Raw genomic sequence first — 20,592 nt, 5'->3', positions numbered from 1 at the left:
TCTTTTGTAATTCAGAAATCTTATATAAATTAGAAATTTTCTGTCAGTGTTAAATGTGTGTGAAGAATTATTTGTCTGAATTTAAACACGTATCACTAAACATAAAATAACTGTGTTCAAACTACTTTGTTAGTAGGAAGTACCTCCTTGCTGGGGAAGGGGTCCTATCACTCAAGCTGACAGCTAATCCTTGCCACAGAGCCTAGACAAGGAAGTAAGGTCGTCCTTGAAGATGGATGGACACAGTATAACCTCCCCATAGTAAGGGTTCTTGTAGATATCAGATAGGGTTTAGTCTTTTGATTCTAGGGCTTTGTGGACAGGGAATCTTTAGCATCACAGCAGTGAGGGGTTCCTCCAGGTGATCTTGTTTCCTCCCACATTCCAATGATGTATATTTAGGGTTAGAGAGTTGTGGGCATACTATGTTGGCGCCAGATGCATGAGTAACTCAGATTAATGAAACCCAAAATTGTAATGTAAGTTCTACTTGCGGTGGAATGAAAATGAGGTTTACCAATTTAAAAAAATAATTTGATAAAACATGCAAGGGAGGGGCGGGCTGGACACAGGACAGACAAGGAGAGAAATGCAGCAATGATTAGAAGCTGCAGCCATGAACTGTTAAGAGTGGAATTAGTAGAGAGTATCTTTACCCGACTAATTTGAAACCCTCAGGGTGACACCCCAGAGGAGAGACAATAGCGATAAAAGATTCACTGAAGCTACAGCTATAACATGCAGCAGCTATAACGAGACAATATCGGCAGAGACCAGTGTTCAAAATCCCTACTGTGTAGTCGGTAATTAGTTCTGTAAAATCATACCAAGGCATTTGGTCAAGCTTTGTACAAGTTTGTGAACTGACTTTCCATGGATGATCAACTATTCCATCCAATGAACCAAGAAGCATGATGACAAGCTACCAAGATGAAGAACCAGTGTGGGAACGAAGTGTGTAATGATTGCAGAGGATTTAATACAGTTGGATTATAAGTTTATTTTCATTCAAAGAATCCAAATTTAATTTTCTGCAAGAACTGATTTTTTTTGCAGACTTTGCTAAGTAACTGAATGAGATTTACTTTACATAAATGAAAATAAGAACATAAGAAATAGGAGCAGGGGTAGGCCATCCAGCCCATCGAGCCTGCTCCACCATTCAAGCAGATCATGGCTGATCCGTAAACTCAGCTCCATCTACCTGCCTTATCCCAATAACCCTTAATTCCCTTACTATGTAAAAACCTGTTTAACTGTATCTTAAATATATTTAGTGAAGAAGCCTCAACTGCTTCCCTGGGCAGAGAATTCCACAGATTCACCACTCTCTAGGAAAAACAGTTTCTCCTCATCTCCGTCCTAAATCTTCTCCCCTGAATCTTGAGGCAATGTCCCCTAGTTCTAGTCTCACCTACCAAGAAAAACAACTTTCCTACTTCTATCTTATCTATCCCTTTCAAAATTTTGTATGTTTCTATAAGATCTCCTCTAATTTTTCTGAATTCCAGAGAGTATATAGTCCCAAGACAACTCAATCTCCCCTCATAGGTTAATCCCTTCATCCCTGGAATCAACCTGGTGAATCTCCTCTGCACTGCCTCCAAAGCCAGTATATCCTTTCTCAAGTATGGAGACTAGAACAGCACACAGTGCTCTAGGTGCAGCCTCACCAGTACCCTGTATAGTTTGTTTAAGAATTGTGATGTTGGAGAATTGTCGTGAAAGGTGCTAAACTGTATATATAATTATTGAATTTGAATTTAAACTTGTAGATATACTGTCTGAAACAGAAACTGAAGTTGACTATAATACTTGAGAATAGGAATTATATTTGGTTTTCTAACTAATCAGGGATAAATAAAAAGGGAAGTTTAGTCTGTAAACTTTAAATAGGGAATAACACTAGATCTAATTAGTTAGAGAGATTAGAGTAACAAAGGTTATTCTAATGAATATCACTGACTCGAATTAAAAAGGAATTTGTTGTGGTTTGACATCTAAGATTTGGAACCTAAACAGAATGCTTGAATTTTGAATTGTTCTTGCTCTTGTAAATATTTTGTACATACTGCTTTTCTTATAAACAAGACCTTATTTCCAGAAGTGTGTGGTTTCTATTCACTGCCTCCTTCCGATACCTGGATTCTTCTGATGGCCTAAAATTGTAGTACCGAGTGTAATTTGATTTTCTCTAAAGATGCGATGACTCATCACACGACAAGACCGGTGCTACACAGGTGTTACATAAAACTCGGTGAGCCAGCCAGGACGCAGTGTATTAGATAACCAGCACCATACCGATCAGTATAGAAAGCATTAAAAAAATCTTATTGTTCAAACTCACTTGATCAGTTAAGACCTATAAGTGAAAGAAGACAGGAGTCACAGACGAAAAGGGTGCCAAAATCCCAAAAGCTGTTTCAGTCACTGGCATAACAGGAACAGAACAAGATGAGGAAATACTGGATTTCCAAAAAGAATATGGTTCGTTTGCCAGAGTTATTCATCTCAGTACAGAATTTCCCAAGTCCCTCAGTAGAATACCATTTTGACCCTCCTGGGCAAGATCTCCAGCCCTTGCTACCATACACTCAACAGGCAAGCTGTGCCCAAAATGTTTCCTACCACGTAGTTACTTTAGCCAGTGTTTACACTCAGAAACTTGGAAAAGACACCATTCAAGCTTACCTTGGTGAGTTGAAAACCTTAGCAAAGCGCAGTGGGAAAGATTATACTGTAATCTTGACAGAGAAGTTAACCCAGATCAGTGAAACCCTTACTATCGAGAGCAGGGAAACAGTCACTGTTGAAACTGCTGAAGATGTACATAATAAGACCAGAACTCTTTAATCCAGAGCAGACTCCTCTGATACTAACCAGCTGGAAACAGCTCTAGCTGATATTCAGAATAATTCCAAACTATTGGAGTTGCAGTGAAGCCATCCCTCTCTCCCAGTGATCCCGATATTCAGAGAGTCGTAGTGGAGCACATTGTGCGCAGTAATGACTTAATGGCTCGTGGCAGTCTGCCAGTAAGGCTCCGAACTTTTTCTGGTAGTACTTCTCGTCCATCTAATGAGGCAGATTATGAGACTTGGCTTTTCTTGCAAAACCCAAATGTGTCTGATCTTCATAGAACATGGAAAACATGTGAAAGTATTCTTCCCCCAGCTTCTGACGTCTTCAAGTCAATAGGCCCTAGAGCTTCACTGGTAATTACATACAATTTCTAGATGCAGCTTTTGCCCCCATGGAAGACAGATGAATTCTTCACCAAATTCATGAACACGGTACAGAACACAGGTGAAAAACTGTCCGACTACTTACAGCGGTTACAAGTAGCATTGACACTGACAGCAAAGTGAGGTGGAGTTGCCAAAATTGAGGCTAACAAACATCTCCTAAAGCATTTTTGTGGGGGATGTTGGGATCACTCCCCGATGTCAGAGCTGCAACTGGAACAGAAAAAACAAAACCCGCCATAGTTTACTGAACTACTGACATTCCTACGTACCGAGGAAGACAAGCATGCTTCCAGCTCTGCGGGCATGAAACAGCATGTAGGAACAGCCGAATCAGGTGCTGTTATTCAGTCCCAGACCCCAGGTGTCTGTGCTACTGACTAAACAAATCACTGAGCTTCAAAGGCAACTAGCTGCTCTACAAGCTACAGACAGCAGAAGGGAAAAGCAAGCTCCAGGACAGCAAGTGAGACGCCACCAAAAAGAAAGGCTGACACAACAGATAAACAAGAGTCCACAATCACTAACAAACAGCCAAGTGTAAAACCAAAACCTTGGTACTGGTTTAAATGTGGAGAAAATGGACACAAAGCCAGATCTTGCTGCTACGAACCCAATCCGGCAGTAGTAGTGGAAAAGAGAAGACAGCTTGAGAAGAGACGGAGTGAGTGGGAGTTATATCATGGTACTCTGAAGCTTCATTTTAAACTAGAAGCAAATCCTGATGCAGGTGAAGTTAGCAAGCTATATGTGAGAGTCATCTTATTCAACAAACAGAACCTGCCACAGATATTGCCATTGTGTATATTTGATCCTTAACGATGCATTCAAATGCTATACCTGACAGTTACACACAAGAAGATCAGTGTGGGGGATTACCAGTCAATTCTCATCTCTCTGATACTGAGATTTCAGACTCCCAGTTAGCAGATCCTTGTATTAGGAAAGTCATCAAGCAGATGGAAAATGGAGAAAAACCATCCCCTTTGGTGAGAAACACAATCCCTAGACTACCCTTCCTTCTCAGAGAATGTGATTGTCTAGAGCTAAAAGACAGAATTCTCTACAGAAGAAGATTAACCGGAGATAAAACAACATACCAGCTTGTTTTACCTGAAAAGTTTCAATCTGAGGTATTTAAGAGTCTTGGTCACATGGGTATTGACCGTACCCTGGATTTAGTCAGAAGCCGATTCTGTTGGCCCAAGAAGGCTGTTGATGTAGAACACAAGATTAAAACAAGTGGTTGATGCACAAGAATAAAGATCTTGCCTGAGAAAGCTGCTCCATTAGTGAATATTATGAGTACTCGACCCTTGCAGCTGGTCTGCATGGACTTTCTTACACTAGAACCCGATCGATGTGTTAGTAATAACTGATCATTTCGTTAACTATGCTTTGGCTATTCCTGCACCCAGCCTAAAAGCCACGACAATGAGAAGTGCCTATGGGAAAATTTCATCTTGCATTATGGTTATCCCAAGCGCCTAGAGGGCCTAGATAGAAGGCCTGACTTTGAATCCCATTTGATTGAAGAATTGTGTGAGACAGCTGGAATTCAAAAAGTCAGAGCTACACCATATCATCCCAGAGGAGAGGCTGAGAGGTTTAACAGGACCCTCGTAAATACGTTAGGAACCCTGAAGATGAAAGATAAAAGTCGCTGCTGAGAATTTGTGAAACCCCTAGTCACACTTATAATTGTACTAGGAATGAGACGACTGGCTTTACGTATGAACTGATGTTCAGATGACATCCCAGACTTCCAGTTGACTTGGCTTTTGGACTACCCTTGAAAGACAAACGTGGTAAATCACATTCTCTGTATGTACAAAATTTGAAATCTCATCTTGAGGAAAGACAATAGAGAATAGGTGCAGAAGTAGACTATTCGGCCCTTCGAGTCTGCACCGCCATTTTGAGATCATGGCTGATCATCTACTATCAATACCCGGTTCCTGCCTTGTCCCCATATCCCTTGATTCCCCTATCCATAAGATACCTATCTAGCTCCTTCTTGAAAGCATCCAGAGAATTGGCCTCCACTACCTTCCGAGGCAGTGCATTCCACACCCCCACAACTCTCTGGGAGAAGAAGTTTTTCCTTAACTCTGTCCTAAATGACCTACCCCTTATTCTCAAACCATGCCCTCTGGTACTGGACTCTGCCAGCATCTGGAACATATTTCCTGCCTCTATCTTGTCCAAACCCTTAATAATCTTATATGTTGCAATCAGATCTCCTCTCAATCTCCTTAATTCCAGCGTGTACAAGTCCAGTCTGTCTAACCTCTCCGCATAAGACAGTCCTGACATCCCAGGAATTAACCTTGTGAATCTATGCTGCACTTTCTCTACAGCCAGGGTGCCCTTCCTTAAGCCTGGAGACCAAAACTGTACACAATATTCCAGGTATGGTCTCACCAGGGCCCTGTACAAATGCAAAAGGATTTCCTTGCTCTTGTACTCAATTCCCTTTGTAATAAAGGCCAACATTCCATTAGCCTTCTTCATTGCCTGCTGCACTTGCTCATTCACCTTCAGTGACTGATGAACAAGGACTCCTAGATCTCTTTGTATTTCTCCCTTACCTAACTTTACACCGTTCAGATAATAATCTGCCTTCCTGTTCTTACTCCCAAAGTGGATAACCTCACACTTATTCACATTAAACGTCAGCTGCCAAGTATCTGCCCACTCACCCAGCCAAACCAAGTCACCCTGAATTCTCCTAACATCCTCATCATATGTCACACTGCCACCCAGCTTAGTATAATCAGCAAACTTGCTGATGTTATTCTCAATGCCTTCTACAGTGGACTCTACTGATGTCAGGCTGACAGGTCAATAGTTCTCTGTTTTCTCCCTCCCTCCTTTCTTAAAAAGTGGGATAACATTAGCCATTCTCCAATCCTCAGGAACTGATCCTGAATCTAAGGAACATTGAAAAATGATTACCAATGCATCCGCAATTTCCAGGGCCAACTCCTTTAGTACTCTAGGATGCAGGATACCCTAAGCTTCAAGATAGCTACGGGGAAACTCACAGAAAGTGACAAACTTAATCAAGACCAGATATGATAAACAGGTGACAGCTTCAGAGTTGAGAAAAGTAAGGAACGAGTGTCTATGAGGTAAAAATAAACTTGCTGATAAATGGAAAGAAACAGTCTATGTAGTGGTGAGCCAAGCTGGTGATCTGCCTGTCTACACAGTACATCCTGAGAACCAGTCTGGGTCCGAACAAACTTTATATAGGGATCTATTGCTCCCTTGTGGATTTCTTCCTTCTGAAGACAATAAACAACTTTCTCTTGTCCCTGTCCGCAAGTACACAACTCACAGGAGTACTAAGGACGAACAGTCAGTTGGAAAGGAAGAAAATCCAATTGACTCTTTAGAAGACAAGGGTGAGGTTTATTACCTCAGACCAAGACTTGACATTGTAGATGAGCTATCTAAGAGTCGAGAAACTTGTGAAAGTTACATAGAAGAACTGTGGGCTCCAACCCAAGCCAAAACCAGCCATTTACAACCACTCCGGTGGCAGACCCAGTGCTGGAATTCCAAAGAAATATGAGTTACTTACCTGATGAAGAGGAACCCACTGTGGAAAGTAACTTACCTATCAGTCCAGAAGAACACCCTGTGGAAGGAACAGCAAATGATGAAATGTGGAATCAGTGTATCCCACCTGATGGCAGAAGTCTGGAAATTTCGTCAATCCCAAATGAGTTTGAGATTCGACAAGAAAAAGAGACACAGGATGAAGTGTTGACTAGAAAAGACACGGCAAATGAAAACTGTCACAAAGAAGAACCTGAACACTAAAGGTTTTCTAGACACAGAAAGACCTAAAACTCTTTCTTTTCTTTTTCAATCTTTTTATTGAATTTCATATATAAAGAGAACATAACATAATAGTGAATAGGTTATGTGCAATAGACTTGAGATTACATTAATAATAAGATAACAATATCCTATTAAATATCAACAACAAAAAAAATAGTATATTAATCAATCAAGTCTATAATAATTATATATGAAAAAAATAAAAATAATCATCAAAAGAAGAAAAAAAAATTAAAAATACAAGAAAAAATATATATTGAAAAAAAACACTAAACTAAACTAACATGGGCAATAATAACATTTTATATGTATATGATAGTGTCAAAAACTCCGGAACTCCATACCTGAACAAGAATAAGCAGAGAGAAGGTCAAAAATTGATGAGTCAAAAATAGTGCTTCTAATTTTTTCCAAGCTCAGATAAGAAATAGTTTGAGAGAACCACTGAAGACCTAAAACTCTAACATATCCTGAGCTCAGAAATCCTTTAGTGACAGTAGTTCAGTCCCTTTCCCAAGCTCTGGGTTCAGCTATTGTAGAGTCTCTTCCAGATTTCGCAAATGAAGAACACTCCAGACCCATTGCAGTGCAACCTGCAGCTGTATGCAAAGGGACTTGCATAAATTCAAAGGGGGAGGCTGTAACCCAGGTTAATTAAACCCAAAATTGCAATGTTAGAAAATTCCACTTGTGAAGTGATGAAAACAAGGTTTACCGTTTAAAAAAGAACTTGAAAAAAATGCTATGCAAGGGAGGGTCAGGCTGGACATGGGACGGACAAGGAGAGAAATGCAGCGAGGATTAGAAGCTGAAGATATGAACTGTTAAGAATGGAATTAGTAGTGAATATCATTATCCTACTAACTTGAAACTCTCAGGGTGACACCTCTGGAGGAGAGACAATAGCAATAAAAGATTTATTGAAGCTACAGCTATAACATGCAATTTCAACATAACATCCCAATTCCTGTACTCAATACATTGATTTATGAAAGCCAATATGCCAAAAGCTGTCTTTATGACCCTATCTACCTATGATGCCAAGTTCAAGGAATTATGCATCTTTTCCTCTGTTCTACCACACTCCTTAGTGCCCTACCGCTCACCATGTAGAACCTGCCCCATTTGATTCTCCCCAACGTGCAACCCTTCAAACTTATCCGCATTAAGCTTCATTCCCATTCCAATATGTCTATCCATGGCCTCTACTGTCAAGATGAAGCCACACTCAAATTGAAGGAACAACACCCTATATTCCATCTGGGTAGCCTCTAACCTGATGGCATGAACACCGATTTCTCTAACTTCCCTTAATGCCCCTCCTCCCCTTCTTACCCCATCCCTTATTTATTTATTATTCTCTCCCTTCCCCCTTTTATCTCTCTTTTTTTCCTCTCTCCGTCCCTCTCCATGTCCCTCTGGTGCTCCCCTCCCCCTTTCTCTCTCCCTAGGCCTCTCATCCCATGATCCTTTCCCTTCTCCAGCTGTGTATCCCTTCTGCCAATCAACTTTCCAGCTCTTAGCTTAATCCATCCCCTTCCTGTCTTCTCCCATCATTTTGGATTTCCCCCTCCCACTTTCAAATCTCTTACTATCTTTTCTTTCAGTTAGTCCTGACAAAGGGTCTTGGCCCAAAACGTTGACTTTACTTCTTCCTATAGATGCTGCCTGGCCTGCTGCGTTCCACCAGCATTTTGTGTGTGTTGCTTGAATTTCCAGCGTCTGCAGATTTCCTCGTGTTTGCGTGGTTAAGCTTCATCTGCCATTTTTCAGCCCATTTTTACAGCTTTGATAGTCTTCCTTGGTGACGGCTACACCCCAATCTTGGTGTCATCTGCAGATTTGCTGATCCAGTTAACCACATTATCATCCAGATTGTTGATAGAAATAACAAACACAATGGACCCAGAAGCAATCCCACTAGCACGCTTCTAGTTACAGACAGAAAGGCTGCCACCATGTCTAATCTAATTTACTACTTCATCTTGATTGCCAAGTGACTGAACCTTCTTGATCAACCTCCCATGCAGGACCTGGTCAAAGGCTTTGATAAGGTCCATGTAAACAACATCCACTGCCTTGCCTTCATCAGCTCTCCTGGTAATTTCTTCGAAAAACTATGTAAGTTTGGTTAGACATAACCTTCCATGCACAAAGCCATGTTGATTATCCCTAATCAGTCCTTGTCTATCCAAACACAATACTTAAATATCCAATCCCTCAGAATGCCTTCCATTGACTTTCCCACTACTGTTGTCAGGCTCACTGACCTCAACTGACCTCTTCATTTGTTGGCTTATTCTTAGAGCCTTTCTTAAACAACATAGGCTATCCTCCACTTATTTGGCACCGCACCCATAGCTAAGGATGTTTTAAATATCTCTGCTAGGGCCCCTGCAACTTCTGCACTAGCCTCACACAGGGCCCAAGGCAATGCAATGCAAAGCCCACGGGATATATCTACCCCACCCCAATTTGCCTCAAGATAACAAACACCTCCTCCTCTGTAATCTATATAGGGTCCATGGCTTCACTGCTGTTTTGCCTCACTTCTATAGACTGTGTGTGTCTCCTGAGTAAATACAGATGCAAAAGATCCTTTTTAGGTCTCCCTCGTTTCTTTCAGTTCCATGAATAGACCACTCTGATCTTCCAGAGGACTAATTTTGTCCTTTGCTATCCTTTTGCTCTTATTAAGCCTACAGGTACGCCTTTATCTTGTCTGCTAGTTATCTTGCATTTCTTATACTCCTCAAGTACTCCATTTGTTCCTACCTACTATGCACCTCCTTTTTTAAAAAAAAGTGTCTCAAAATCTCTTGAAAACTAAGGTTCCCTAAACTTCTAACTGTTGCCATTTACTTTGACAGGAGCGTACAAACTCTGTACTCTCAAAATTTCACTTTTGAAGGTCTCCCACTTAGCAAGAACATCTTTGCCAGAAAACAATCTGTCCCAATCCACACTTTCTGATACCATTAAAATTGGCCTTTCTCCAATTTTGAATCTCAATCCAAGGACCAGACCTATCCTTCTCCATAATTACCTTGAAACTAATGGCATTGTGATCATGAGATGCAAAATGTCACCCTACATAATCTTATGTCACCTGCCATTTCTCATTCCCTAATAGGAGATCTGGTGTCATCTTCTCTCTAGTTGGGACTTCTATGTACTGATTAAGGAAACTTTCCTGAACACATTTGACAAGCTCTTGTCACAGGGGGACATGGAATGGACCCAAGTGCAGGACACAGGCACTGAAGTACTAGGGACAGAACAGGAATAACTAAAGGATAGAACAAGATAGGGAGATCATGGCATGCAAGGAGGACATGGCGTGCAGGGGTAAAGCTAGGGTTCAGGCAGGCGATGCAGGATCCCAGAGTTCATGGCAAGTCCTCTGCCAGGTAACTGCAATCTGGCCTGACCTACCTGACAGAGGCAAGGGGTAGGAAAGGGGCAGAGTCCTCTAGGCAGGTCACATAACTGCTTGGCAGGGCCGTCTCCCAGGCATGAATACAGAGGCCTGGGAAAGATACAGGAAACCTGGACAGGTGCGGGGTGCCACCCATCAGAAGCAAGGGGTAGGAAAAGGGGCAGAGTCCCCCATCAAGCAACAGCAATCTGGCCTGACCTGCCCAACAGGACATGGGAAGAAAAGGGAACTAGGACCAGGGTGACAATGGGAACAGACTGGCAGAATTAGTAGGTGAGCAGTGGGGAGTCCAAACCAGGAGGAACAGAACAAGACCGGGAGAACAGTGCAGGCAGGACAAACATGACACACAGGTCAGAGCCCAAAAACAGGACAAACAAAACAACCCCCAACTAGAGTCAGTCCCAGGACCCCTTATAAACACCTGCCAGCTGAATAGGCAACAGGTGTGCCTCCTTAAGCCAAGAGGACCCTAATAGGCTTAAGGGTGATGGGAGGGATGGCTGCAAGACCCAGAGTCCGGAGTCCATGGACCGGATCAAACCCGGAATGCGGGCTCTGGACCAGATCATGACAGCTCTATTGTATTTAGTTCCTTTACTGTGTGGGAGACCCAGTCAATATACGGAAAGTTAAAATCACCTACTATCACAACCTTACTTCTTGCAACAGTCTGCGACCTCACAACAAATGTGCTCTTCTAAATCCTGTGGACTGTTAGGCAGTCTATAATACTATCCCATTAATATGATCATACCTTTCTTATGCCTCAGTTTGACCCATAAAACCTCACTAGACAAGCACTCCAAACTGTCCCATCTAAGCACTTCTCCCAGGCTGGTAATGTCAACCCTCCTCCTTTAATCCTTTCCACTCTATCACATGAAAACAACTAAACCCTTGAACACTGCCCCTCCTGCCGCCAAATCTCACTGATGGCTAGGATGTTATAATTCCACATGTTCTACTCTCTACATTCAGGACTGTGTGGCTAGGCACTGAGGAAATGTCATCTATAAATTCACCATTGTTGTTGGCAGAACTTCAGATGGTGACAAGGAGGAATATCAGAATAAGACAGATTGATGTGTTGAGTGGTCTTGCAAGAACAACAACCTCACATTCAATGTCAGCAAGACCAAAGAACTAATTATGGATCCAACATGAAAGGAAAGTACACAGTCCACGGTAGGCTTTTTAACAGCCTTGATGAACAGACAAACTTTGGGGTCCTGGTATATGGATCCTAACATTGGTAGTTCAGTTTGATAAGGCTGTAAAGAAAGCACATAGCTTCATTAGTCAAGGCACTGAGTTCAAGACTAGGAAGTTATGTTGCAGCTTGATAAAACTCTGGTTAGGCTGCATCTAGAGCAAGGGTTCCCCACCTGGGTCCCACAAACCCTTCAATTAATGGTCAGGGTCCATGGCATACAAAGGGTTGGGCACCCCGATCTGCAGTATTGCTTTCAATGCGAGTTGACCCGTTTTAGGAAGAATGGATGCAGAAGTGTTTCACCAGGATGCTTCCTGGTGTGCCATGAAGTTGGACAATCTGGAGCTACTTTCTCTAGGTGGTTTGACACTGAAATTTGACAGAAATTATGCGAGGTATTGATACACAGCTGGTATCTTTTTTCCACAATTTAAATGTTTTCAACGAGAGGGCATTTTTTGAAGGTGAGAGGGGGAAAATACTCGGGAAATGTGTGGGGCAAGTTTTGGGAATGATGGGGACCTGGACTGCACTACTAAGAGTGATGGTAGAGACAGATAGCACATGAGTGTGTAATAGTGTGTTCTACTGTTCTATGTGCAAAATAAAGTGAGGACATAAAACTAATAAACAAAAATAACTAAAATACTTTTGATGCTGGATACCTTAAATACAAGCAGAAACTGTTCAAAACATTCAGCTGATTTCTCTCACTGTACTAGAACTGGTTGTTCATCTACAATATTAACTATTACAATATTAAGTATTACATTATTCAATATTACAATATTAAACTATTTCTCCATTCATTCCTATCATACCAACTCAATCCGTTGAAAAATTGTGCTTAAAAACACAAATGACTTGTAAAATCTTTCCTTAGACATTGAAGGTACAAAATGTGAAGGTCCCATCTGCTGCTACTTTCTAATTAAATCCCCACTATGCCTAGATTGCCCAATGTTTAGTCATATTAAACTGCTTGATATTAGATTGTGTCTTCTTAGATATGATGGGATACTGATTGAGGAGAATGATACTATAAATTGGATAATGTAAAATTTGACTAATTTGTGGGACTTGCAAAGTTAACAAGGCTGGGAGAGTTCAGGATCCAGTAAATGACCAATGCTGCTGATCTGAATGGTTAACTGTATATTCGCCAACGGAGAGGACAGCTGGTGTTTGACCACAGCACAGCAGAGCACGGTGGGGGTGGAGTGACTCCGGCCAGAATGAACACCCCTTTACCTAAATAGTCTGGATGAAGCAGGCAAGGTTTTTTTTAATAATTGGGTATATTCATGATCACATTACTTGGACTAATATTTCTTTTCAATTTTAGATTGATTATGAGTGAATCAAATTTACATATCCTAACCACAATTGTGGCATTTATTAAACTTGTTAGAAAAGGCATTTGATTTGAAGTCCAAAAATTTCATATAGTCAAAACTATATCCCAAGAAGTTAACTGCATTAATTATTACCCTGATTATTCTAACTGGAAAATTGCTAAATTGGTTTCTTACTGAAAGGTTCATTGAGGAGCAATGAAAAACGTGGTTTTGCATGTCCCCCATACAAATTATTAAATTAGATTAGTACATTCAGATAGTACAAGGGAAAATACAGAAGAGAGTGCATCAATTACAAAGAAAGATCACTGCAGTCCGTCATAGTCATAAAGAATACAGTGCAGAAGTAAGCCCTTTGACCCATCTGGTCCATGAAGAACTGTTATTCTTACCTAATCCCATTAAGCCACACCTGGACCATAGCCCTCTAAATCCCTCCCATCCATGTACTTAACCAAACTTCTCTTAAATGTTGCAATCAAACCCATCTCTATGACTTATTCAGAGAGCTAAATGCATGGCTCAAAGATTGACGTGGAAGAAGTGGATTTGATTTTGTGGGATATCGGCACCAGTATTGAGAATAGAGGTAGCTGTTCCAAACTGGACAGGCTCCACCTGAATCCTGCAAGGACCAGGGATCCTGGCAAATCCCATAACAAGGGCTGATAGGGGAGTGGATTCAATACCTTGGAAAAGTAAGGACAAAGTAAAAAGGAAGGAAAAGTTATGAAAGCCTTCAGAAAAAAAGACAAAGTTTAGAAAGGGATTAGAATTTAACTCTGGTAACATGAGGTAAAATTGAAAAGGGTGATGAATAGAGGCATCCAGGAATACAGGGTGATAGCATTCTACCTGCATGGTACGAAAACTGCACTGTGGTGGACAGGAAGTCTCCACAATGGATAGTCAAAACTACCTAACACATCCACGGCACCAGTCTACATGCCATCAAGGACATACATAGACAAACCTGTCGGAAAAGGGTCAGTAACATCATGAAGGATCCCACCCACCCTGCTCATGGACTGTCTGTCCCACTCCCATCAGGGAGGAGGATGTGTAGTGTCCACGCCAGGACTATCAGACTCAAAAATCATTATGTTCCCCAAACAGTGAGGTCGATCAACATGCCCACCCACAAACCCACCCCACCACCACTTTATCAATTCCTGTCAGAGTCACCTTGTGTACAGACACTCCTATGCCTAGTGTTACTTTATGGACATACAATTAATTTCTGTATATAAGCTATCTTATGTATTTATATTTGCTTTGCTTTTTTGTTATTATTGTATTATTGTGCTTTTTTGTGCTGCATCAGATCTGGAGTAAAATTATTTTGTTCTCCTTACACTTGTGTACTGGAAATGGCATTAAATAATCTTGTTTAGTTTTATGTTGTTCTGAAGGTAATATATTTGAATGCACGCAGTATACAGAATAAGATAGATGATCTTGTGGCACAGTTAGAAATTGGCAGGGATGATGTTATGGGCATCACTAAGTTGTGGTTGAAAGAAAATAACAGTTGCAAACTTAATATCCAAAGATACACATTACATCAAAAGGACAGGCAGGTAGGCAAAAGGAATGGGTGGTTCTATTGGTAATCAAAGAAGTGACATATGATCAAAAGATATAAAATCCTTGCTGGTAGAATAAAGAAATTACAATGGTAAAAAGAACAAGATGTGGAGAACAAATTACAACAGGAGATGAAAAAGTCATCTAAAAAGGACAATGTTACGATGGTCATGAGGGAATTTCAAAATGCAGGTAAATTGGGAAAGATCAGATTGGTGCTGGATCCCAACAGAAGGAACTCGTAGAATTGTTATGAGGTAGTTTTTTAGACCCACTTGTAGTTGAGTCCATAAGGGAAATGGCAATTCTGGATTGTGCGTTGCATAATGAATCAAATTTGATTAGGGTGCTTAAGGCAAAGGAACCATAATATAACATTAGTGATCATAATATAATAGAATTCACCCTGCAATTTGAGAGGAGAAGCTAAAACCAGATGTATCAGCATGAATCAGATGAAGATGCTGAAACATTGACAGCTAAGATCAATGAAGTGTTGATAGAAATAGCCAATAAGATACTTGGAAAACATTGAAGGAAAACCCAATCCTGGGTAACAAAGGAGATCATGGAAATGTGTAACACTAGAAGAGACCTGAACAACACAACAACAGGAGCTGTAGCCTACAGAAAGATCAGCAAGATCAGGAAAAACATGATCAAAGCCAAGGAAGGATGGATTGAGAGACAGTGTAGAGATAGAAGATAGCCTAAACAAGAACAACAGCCGGCGAGTCTTTCAAATTGTGAAGAACTTCACTAAACAGAGACAGTCACGAGTCAGCATCATTCGAGACAAAGAAGGAAACTGTCTCACAGAAGATGAAGACATTCCCAACAGAAGAACTAAGTATTGTTTATGGACTAACATGGTTACTAACATGGTTAGAGAATTGGCTGATTGGTAGCAGGCAGCAAGTGGGAATAAAAGGATCCTTGTCTGGTTGGCTGCCAGTGACTAGTGGTGTTCCGCAGAGGTTGATGTTGGGACAGTTTCTTTTTATGCTGTATATCAATGATTTAGATGATGGAATAGATGGCTTTGTTGCCAAGTTTGCAGATGATACTAAGATTGGTGGGGGGCAGATAGTGTTGAGGAAACAGGTAGGATGCAGAAGGACAAGACAGATTAGGAGAATGGGCAAGAAAGTGGCAAATGAAATACAATGTTGGAAAATGCATGATCATGTACTTTGGTAGTAGACATAAATGTGCAGACTATTTTCTAAATGGGGGGGGAATCAAAAAATCTGGGAAGCTAGGGGACTTGAGAGTTCTTGTGCAGAACACTAGAAACTTGCAGGTTGAGTCAGTGGTGAGGAAGCAAATGCCATGTTAGCATTCATTTCAAGAGGTCTAGAATACAAGAGTAGGGATGTAACGTTGATGTTTTATAAGGCACTGAGAAAACCTCACCTTGAGTATTGTGAACAGTTTTGGGCTCCTCATCTAGAAAAGATATGCTGGCATTGGAAAGGGTCCAGAGGCAGTTCACAAGGATGATTCAGGGAATGAAAGGGTTGTTATATGAGGAAAGTTTGATGGCTCTGGATCAGTACTCACTGGAACTTAGAAGGATGAGAGGGGATCTCACTGAAACCTTTCGAATGTTAAAAAGCCTAGACAGGGTAGACGTGGAAAGGATGTTTTCTGTGGTGGGGGGAGTCTAAGACAGGAGGGCACAGGATAGAGGGGAGTCCATTTAAAACAGAAACGTAAAGAAATTTCTTTAGCCAAAGGGTGGTGAATTTGTGGAATTTGTTATCACAAGCAGCAGGTTGTTGGGTGCATTTAAGGCAGAAATTGATAGGTTCTTGATTGGATATTGCATCAAAGGTAATGGGGAGAAGGCCGAGGAGTGGGGTTGAGAAGGGGATAAAAGTATCGGGCATGTTTGAATGATGGAGCAGACTCAATGAGCCAAATGGCCTAATTCTATCCCTATGTCTTTGCATCCATCAGACCCAAGGAGACCCCAGCATACTCGCAAGCCAGGACTCATCAAGCAATGACAACTTTTCAATTCTGTGGGAAGAAGTAGAAGCAGCCATAAGATCGTTGAAGAATGGGAAAGCTGCAGAAATAATCAGTGTCTCAGCCGAGTGGATAAAACATGGAAGAGAGACAATGATAGACATCCTCACCAATATCTGCAACAAAATCTGGCAGACCGGGGAATGGTCCATATCCCTCACCATAACTCTCCCAAAGAAAGGGAACTTACAGCAGTGCCAGAATTATAGAACCAGAAGTCTTATCAGCCATGCAAGCAAAGTGATGTTGAAAGCCATCTTGAACAGACTGAAACTACAGCAACAACACATTCCAACTCTTATACTCAATACTTTATGGAGGCCAACATGGCAAAAGCTCTCTTTACCACCTACCTATGATGCAGCTTTCAAGGAGTTACGGATTTGTATTTCCAGATTTATCTATTCTACCCTATTCCTCAGTACTCTACCATTCACTGCTTAAGTTGATGCCCAATTTATATGTATTTGTATGGCTGAAGTTGAGGTGTTATAACAGATGAGACAGTGGTTCTATTACAAGTTTGTTATTCAATACCCTTCAGACATAATGGAGAACTAGCGAATAAGAATGGATGGCAACATGTACCAAGGAGCTTCCAATGAATCAGTACAACATATACCTGTGCATTTTTATTATAAAGACATTTTTACCTTCAATGGTACCCAGTTAAAGATGGTCAGTTCCTTCTGTAATGCAATGAAACAATCTTATACTCACTGGATTTCCTCCAGAAGCAAAAGAGACCGACTGCATGCTGTGGTTGGCAACGAACTGTAAAACAAAGAGTACATGTTAATCTCCAGTTGGATTTCTCAAAGCTGAAATTTTTCTATTTCTAAGTCATCATTTATAGATTCAAAATGGAATAAGATTGTAAAGATTTTCATTACATTGTTGGGCTGTCGGTATATCAGTAAACGCAATACTGAACCCCTCGAGTTTCATTTTCCATCAATTATTACAAGGGGAATTGAGTACAAGAGCAAGGATGTCCTTTTGCATTTATACAGGGCCCTGGTGAGACCACACCTGGAATATTGTGTACAGTTTTGGTCCCCAGGTTTAAGGAAGGACATTCTGGCAATTGAGGAAGTGCAGTGTAGATTCACTAGGTTGATTCCTGGGATGGCAGGGCTGTCTTACGCAGAGAGATTGGAGAGATTGGGCTTGTACACGCTGGAATTGAGGAGATTGAGAGGGGATCTGATTGAAACATTTAAGATAATTAAAGGATTTGATAGGATTGAGGCAGGAAATATGTTCCAGATGTTGGGAGAGTCCAGTACCAGAGGGCATGGATTGAGAATAAGAGGTCAGTTATTTAAAACAGAGTTGAGGAAGAGCTTCTTCTCCCAGAGAGTTGTGGAGGTGTGGAATGCACTGCCTCGGAAGACGGTGGAGGCCAATTCTCTGGATGCTTTCAAGAAGGAGCTAGATAGATATCTGATGGATAGGGGAATCAAGGGATATGGGGACAAGGCAGGGACTGGGTATAGATAGTGAATGATCAGCCATGACCTCAGAATGGCGGTGCAGACTCGAGGGGCCGAATGGTCTACTTCTGCACCTATTGTCTATTGTCTAATTCATCAGTCTGGGAATAATGCCCTTTCCTGAATGGCATCCCACATTCTGTGTTGTCTTTCCAAGTTTGGGCTCTAAGTATTTTTGCCTTCAACCGCTGCACTCATTGGATGTTTCCTTCATTTTCCTTGTACGTTTCTTATTATCCCACCTTCTTCGCTGTTCTTTCCTGATCTCGAAATTACACAACATACATCTATGCTTTAATATATTTCAGTGATAAAGATGACTCTTTCAGTCCATTTGTTCATTGAACCTCTGTGATTGCGAATGAACCTAGCTATTGCATTAAATTCTTGTTTATATGCTGTTCATGCATCAAAAATTCTCTAGCAACCATCTAAACTTTAAATTTTCAACATTTGTATTCTATTTTCAAAAAAAGTAAGTTGGAAAGCATGCCTATATCTCCTCAAACTTTGACTTTGACTCATGAAAGTGTCTGGATTAATCTGATGAAATGCTGTTACTGAATTCAGAAGACGGCAGAAATTTGAACTGAATTAAAAAAAAGCCAAGGAGTACATTTAAAAGGTGGGGGAGGGGAGAGGAAAGAGAAACACCAGGTGATAGGTAAAACCCGAAGGGGGAGGGATGAAGTAAAGAACTGGGAAGTTGCTTGGTGGAAGAGAGAGAAGACCATGGAAGAAAGAAAAGAGGGGAGGAGCACTGGAGGGAGGCGATGGGCAGGCAAGAAGGCGAGAGAGGGAAAAGGGGATGGGAAATGGTGAAGGGGGGACATTACCGGAAGTTTGAGAAATCGATGATCATGCCATTAGGCTGGAGGCTACTCAAATGGAATATAAGGTGTTGTTCTTTCAACCGAAGTGTCGCCTCATCATGACAGTGGAAGAGACCATGAATGGACATATCAAATTGGGAATGGGAAGTGGAATTAAAATGGAAGGCCACTAGGAGATCCTGTTTTTTAAGACGAATGGAGCATAGGTGCTGGGCAAAGCGGTCTCCCAATCTACATCGGGTCTCACCACTATACATGAGGCCACACCAGGAGCACTGGGCACAGTATATGATCCCAACAAACTCACAATATGATCCCAACAAACTCACAGTTGAAGTGTCGCCTCACCTGTAAGGACTGTTTAGGGCCCTGAATGGTAGTGAGGGAGAAGGTGTAGGAGCAGGTGTAGCACTTGTTCTGCTTGCAAGTATAAGTGCCAGGAGGGAGATCAGTGGGGAAGGACAAATGGACAATGGAAATTCTGTGACTTTGGTTTAAGTGGAAGCCTACCCCAAGCTGGGCTACGTGCAAAGGTCTCTGCATCAGCTACATAAGATTGCTTTGTTTCTATGAAACTATACAGTGACTTATCTTTCAAGTGTTCTGCAAAAATAAGTGTGAAAAGATATTTTTAGTTTATTTACATTTATACAGTGGAGTGGAGCAGTTGCAGCTAATTAGCAGTGATTTGCCCACTCTTATGATTGTCAGCACAGTCTATCATTTGATTTATATACTGTATATTACTGACATTTAGCCCTGAAATATACAATTGCAGTGTGAAATCTTGTTCTGGGAAAGAAGACGACATACTTTATCTGTAGAATATAATTGTGTGATTTGCAGTTATGTTTTCTTATTTATTGCGCAACCAGCAATCTCCATAGCATCATCGAGCTATACAGCATGGTCCCAAGCAGTTCATGTTGACTGTAAAGAGCAAACACGAGGAAATCTGCAGATGTTGGAAATTCAAACAACACACACAAACTGCTGCATTCCACCAGCAGTTTGTGTGCGTTGTCATGTTGACTGTGGTGCCGAGGCATCTAGTCGCAGTTTACTGAGTTTTGCCCATATCCCTCTAAGCCCCACCCCTCCATGTATCCACCTATTCAAGTGTTTCTTAAATTAGACCATAAGATATAGGAGAAGAATTAGGTTGTATGGCCCTTCAAGTCTGCTCCGCCATTTCATCATGGTTGATCTATTTCTCTCTCAGCCTCAACCTCTTGCCTTCTCCTCATATCCCTTCTTGCCCTGACTAATCAAGAATCTATCACCTTTGTCCTAAATATACCCAATGTCTTGGCCTCCACGGTCACCAGTGGCAATAAATTCCACAGTTTCACAACTCTCTGGCTAAAGAAATTCCTCCTCATCTCCATTCTAAATGGACAACCCTCTATTCTGAGGATGTATCCTCTGGACTTAGACTTCCACACAATAGAGAAAATCCTCTCTACATCTACTCTATTGAGGCCTTTCAACATTCAATAGGTTTCAATGAGATACCCCCTCATTCTTCTGAA

The 20,592-nt window shown here is 41.3% G+C and overlaps 1 protein-coding gene across 6 annotated transcripts in view; it reads right to left on the bottom strand.

The window, feature by feature from the left end:
- The window catches only part of LOC132382386 (SHC-transforming protein 1-like), a 210,744-nt gene that overhangs the window by 44,565 nt on the left and 145,587 nt on the right, over positions 1 to 20,592 (bottom strand). For all 6 annotated transcript variants that reach the window (XM_059952522.1, XM_059952521.1, XM_059952525.1 and 3 more), the window contains one exon: positions 17,452 to 17,505. In XM_059952522.1, the coding sequence (XP_059808505.1) occupies positions 17,452 to 17,505 (54 nt within the window). The remainder of the gene's footprint in view (positions 1 to 17,451; positions 17,506 to 20,592) is intronic.

Source organism: Hypanus sabinus, chromosome 28 (genome assembly GCF_030144855.1).
Source record: "Hypanus sabinus isolate sHypSab1 chromosome 28, sHypSab1.hap1, whole genome shotgun sequence".
In the NCBI taxonomy this organism is placed as follows: domain Eukaryota; kingdom Metazoa; phylum Chordata; class Chondrichthyes; order Myliobatiformes; family Dasyatidae; genus Hypanus; species Hypanus sabinus.
Note: the sequence above shows the minus strand (reverse complement) of the source record. Positions and strands in the feature narration are given on the sequence as shown.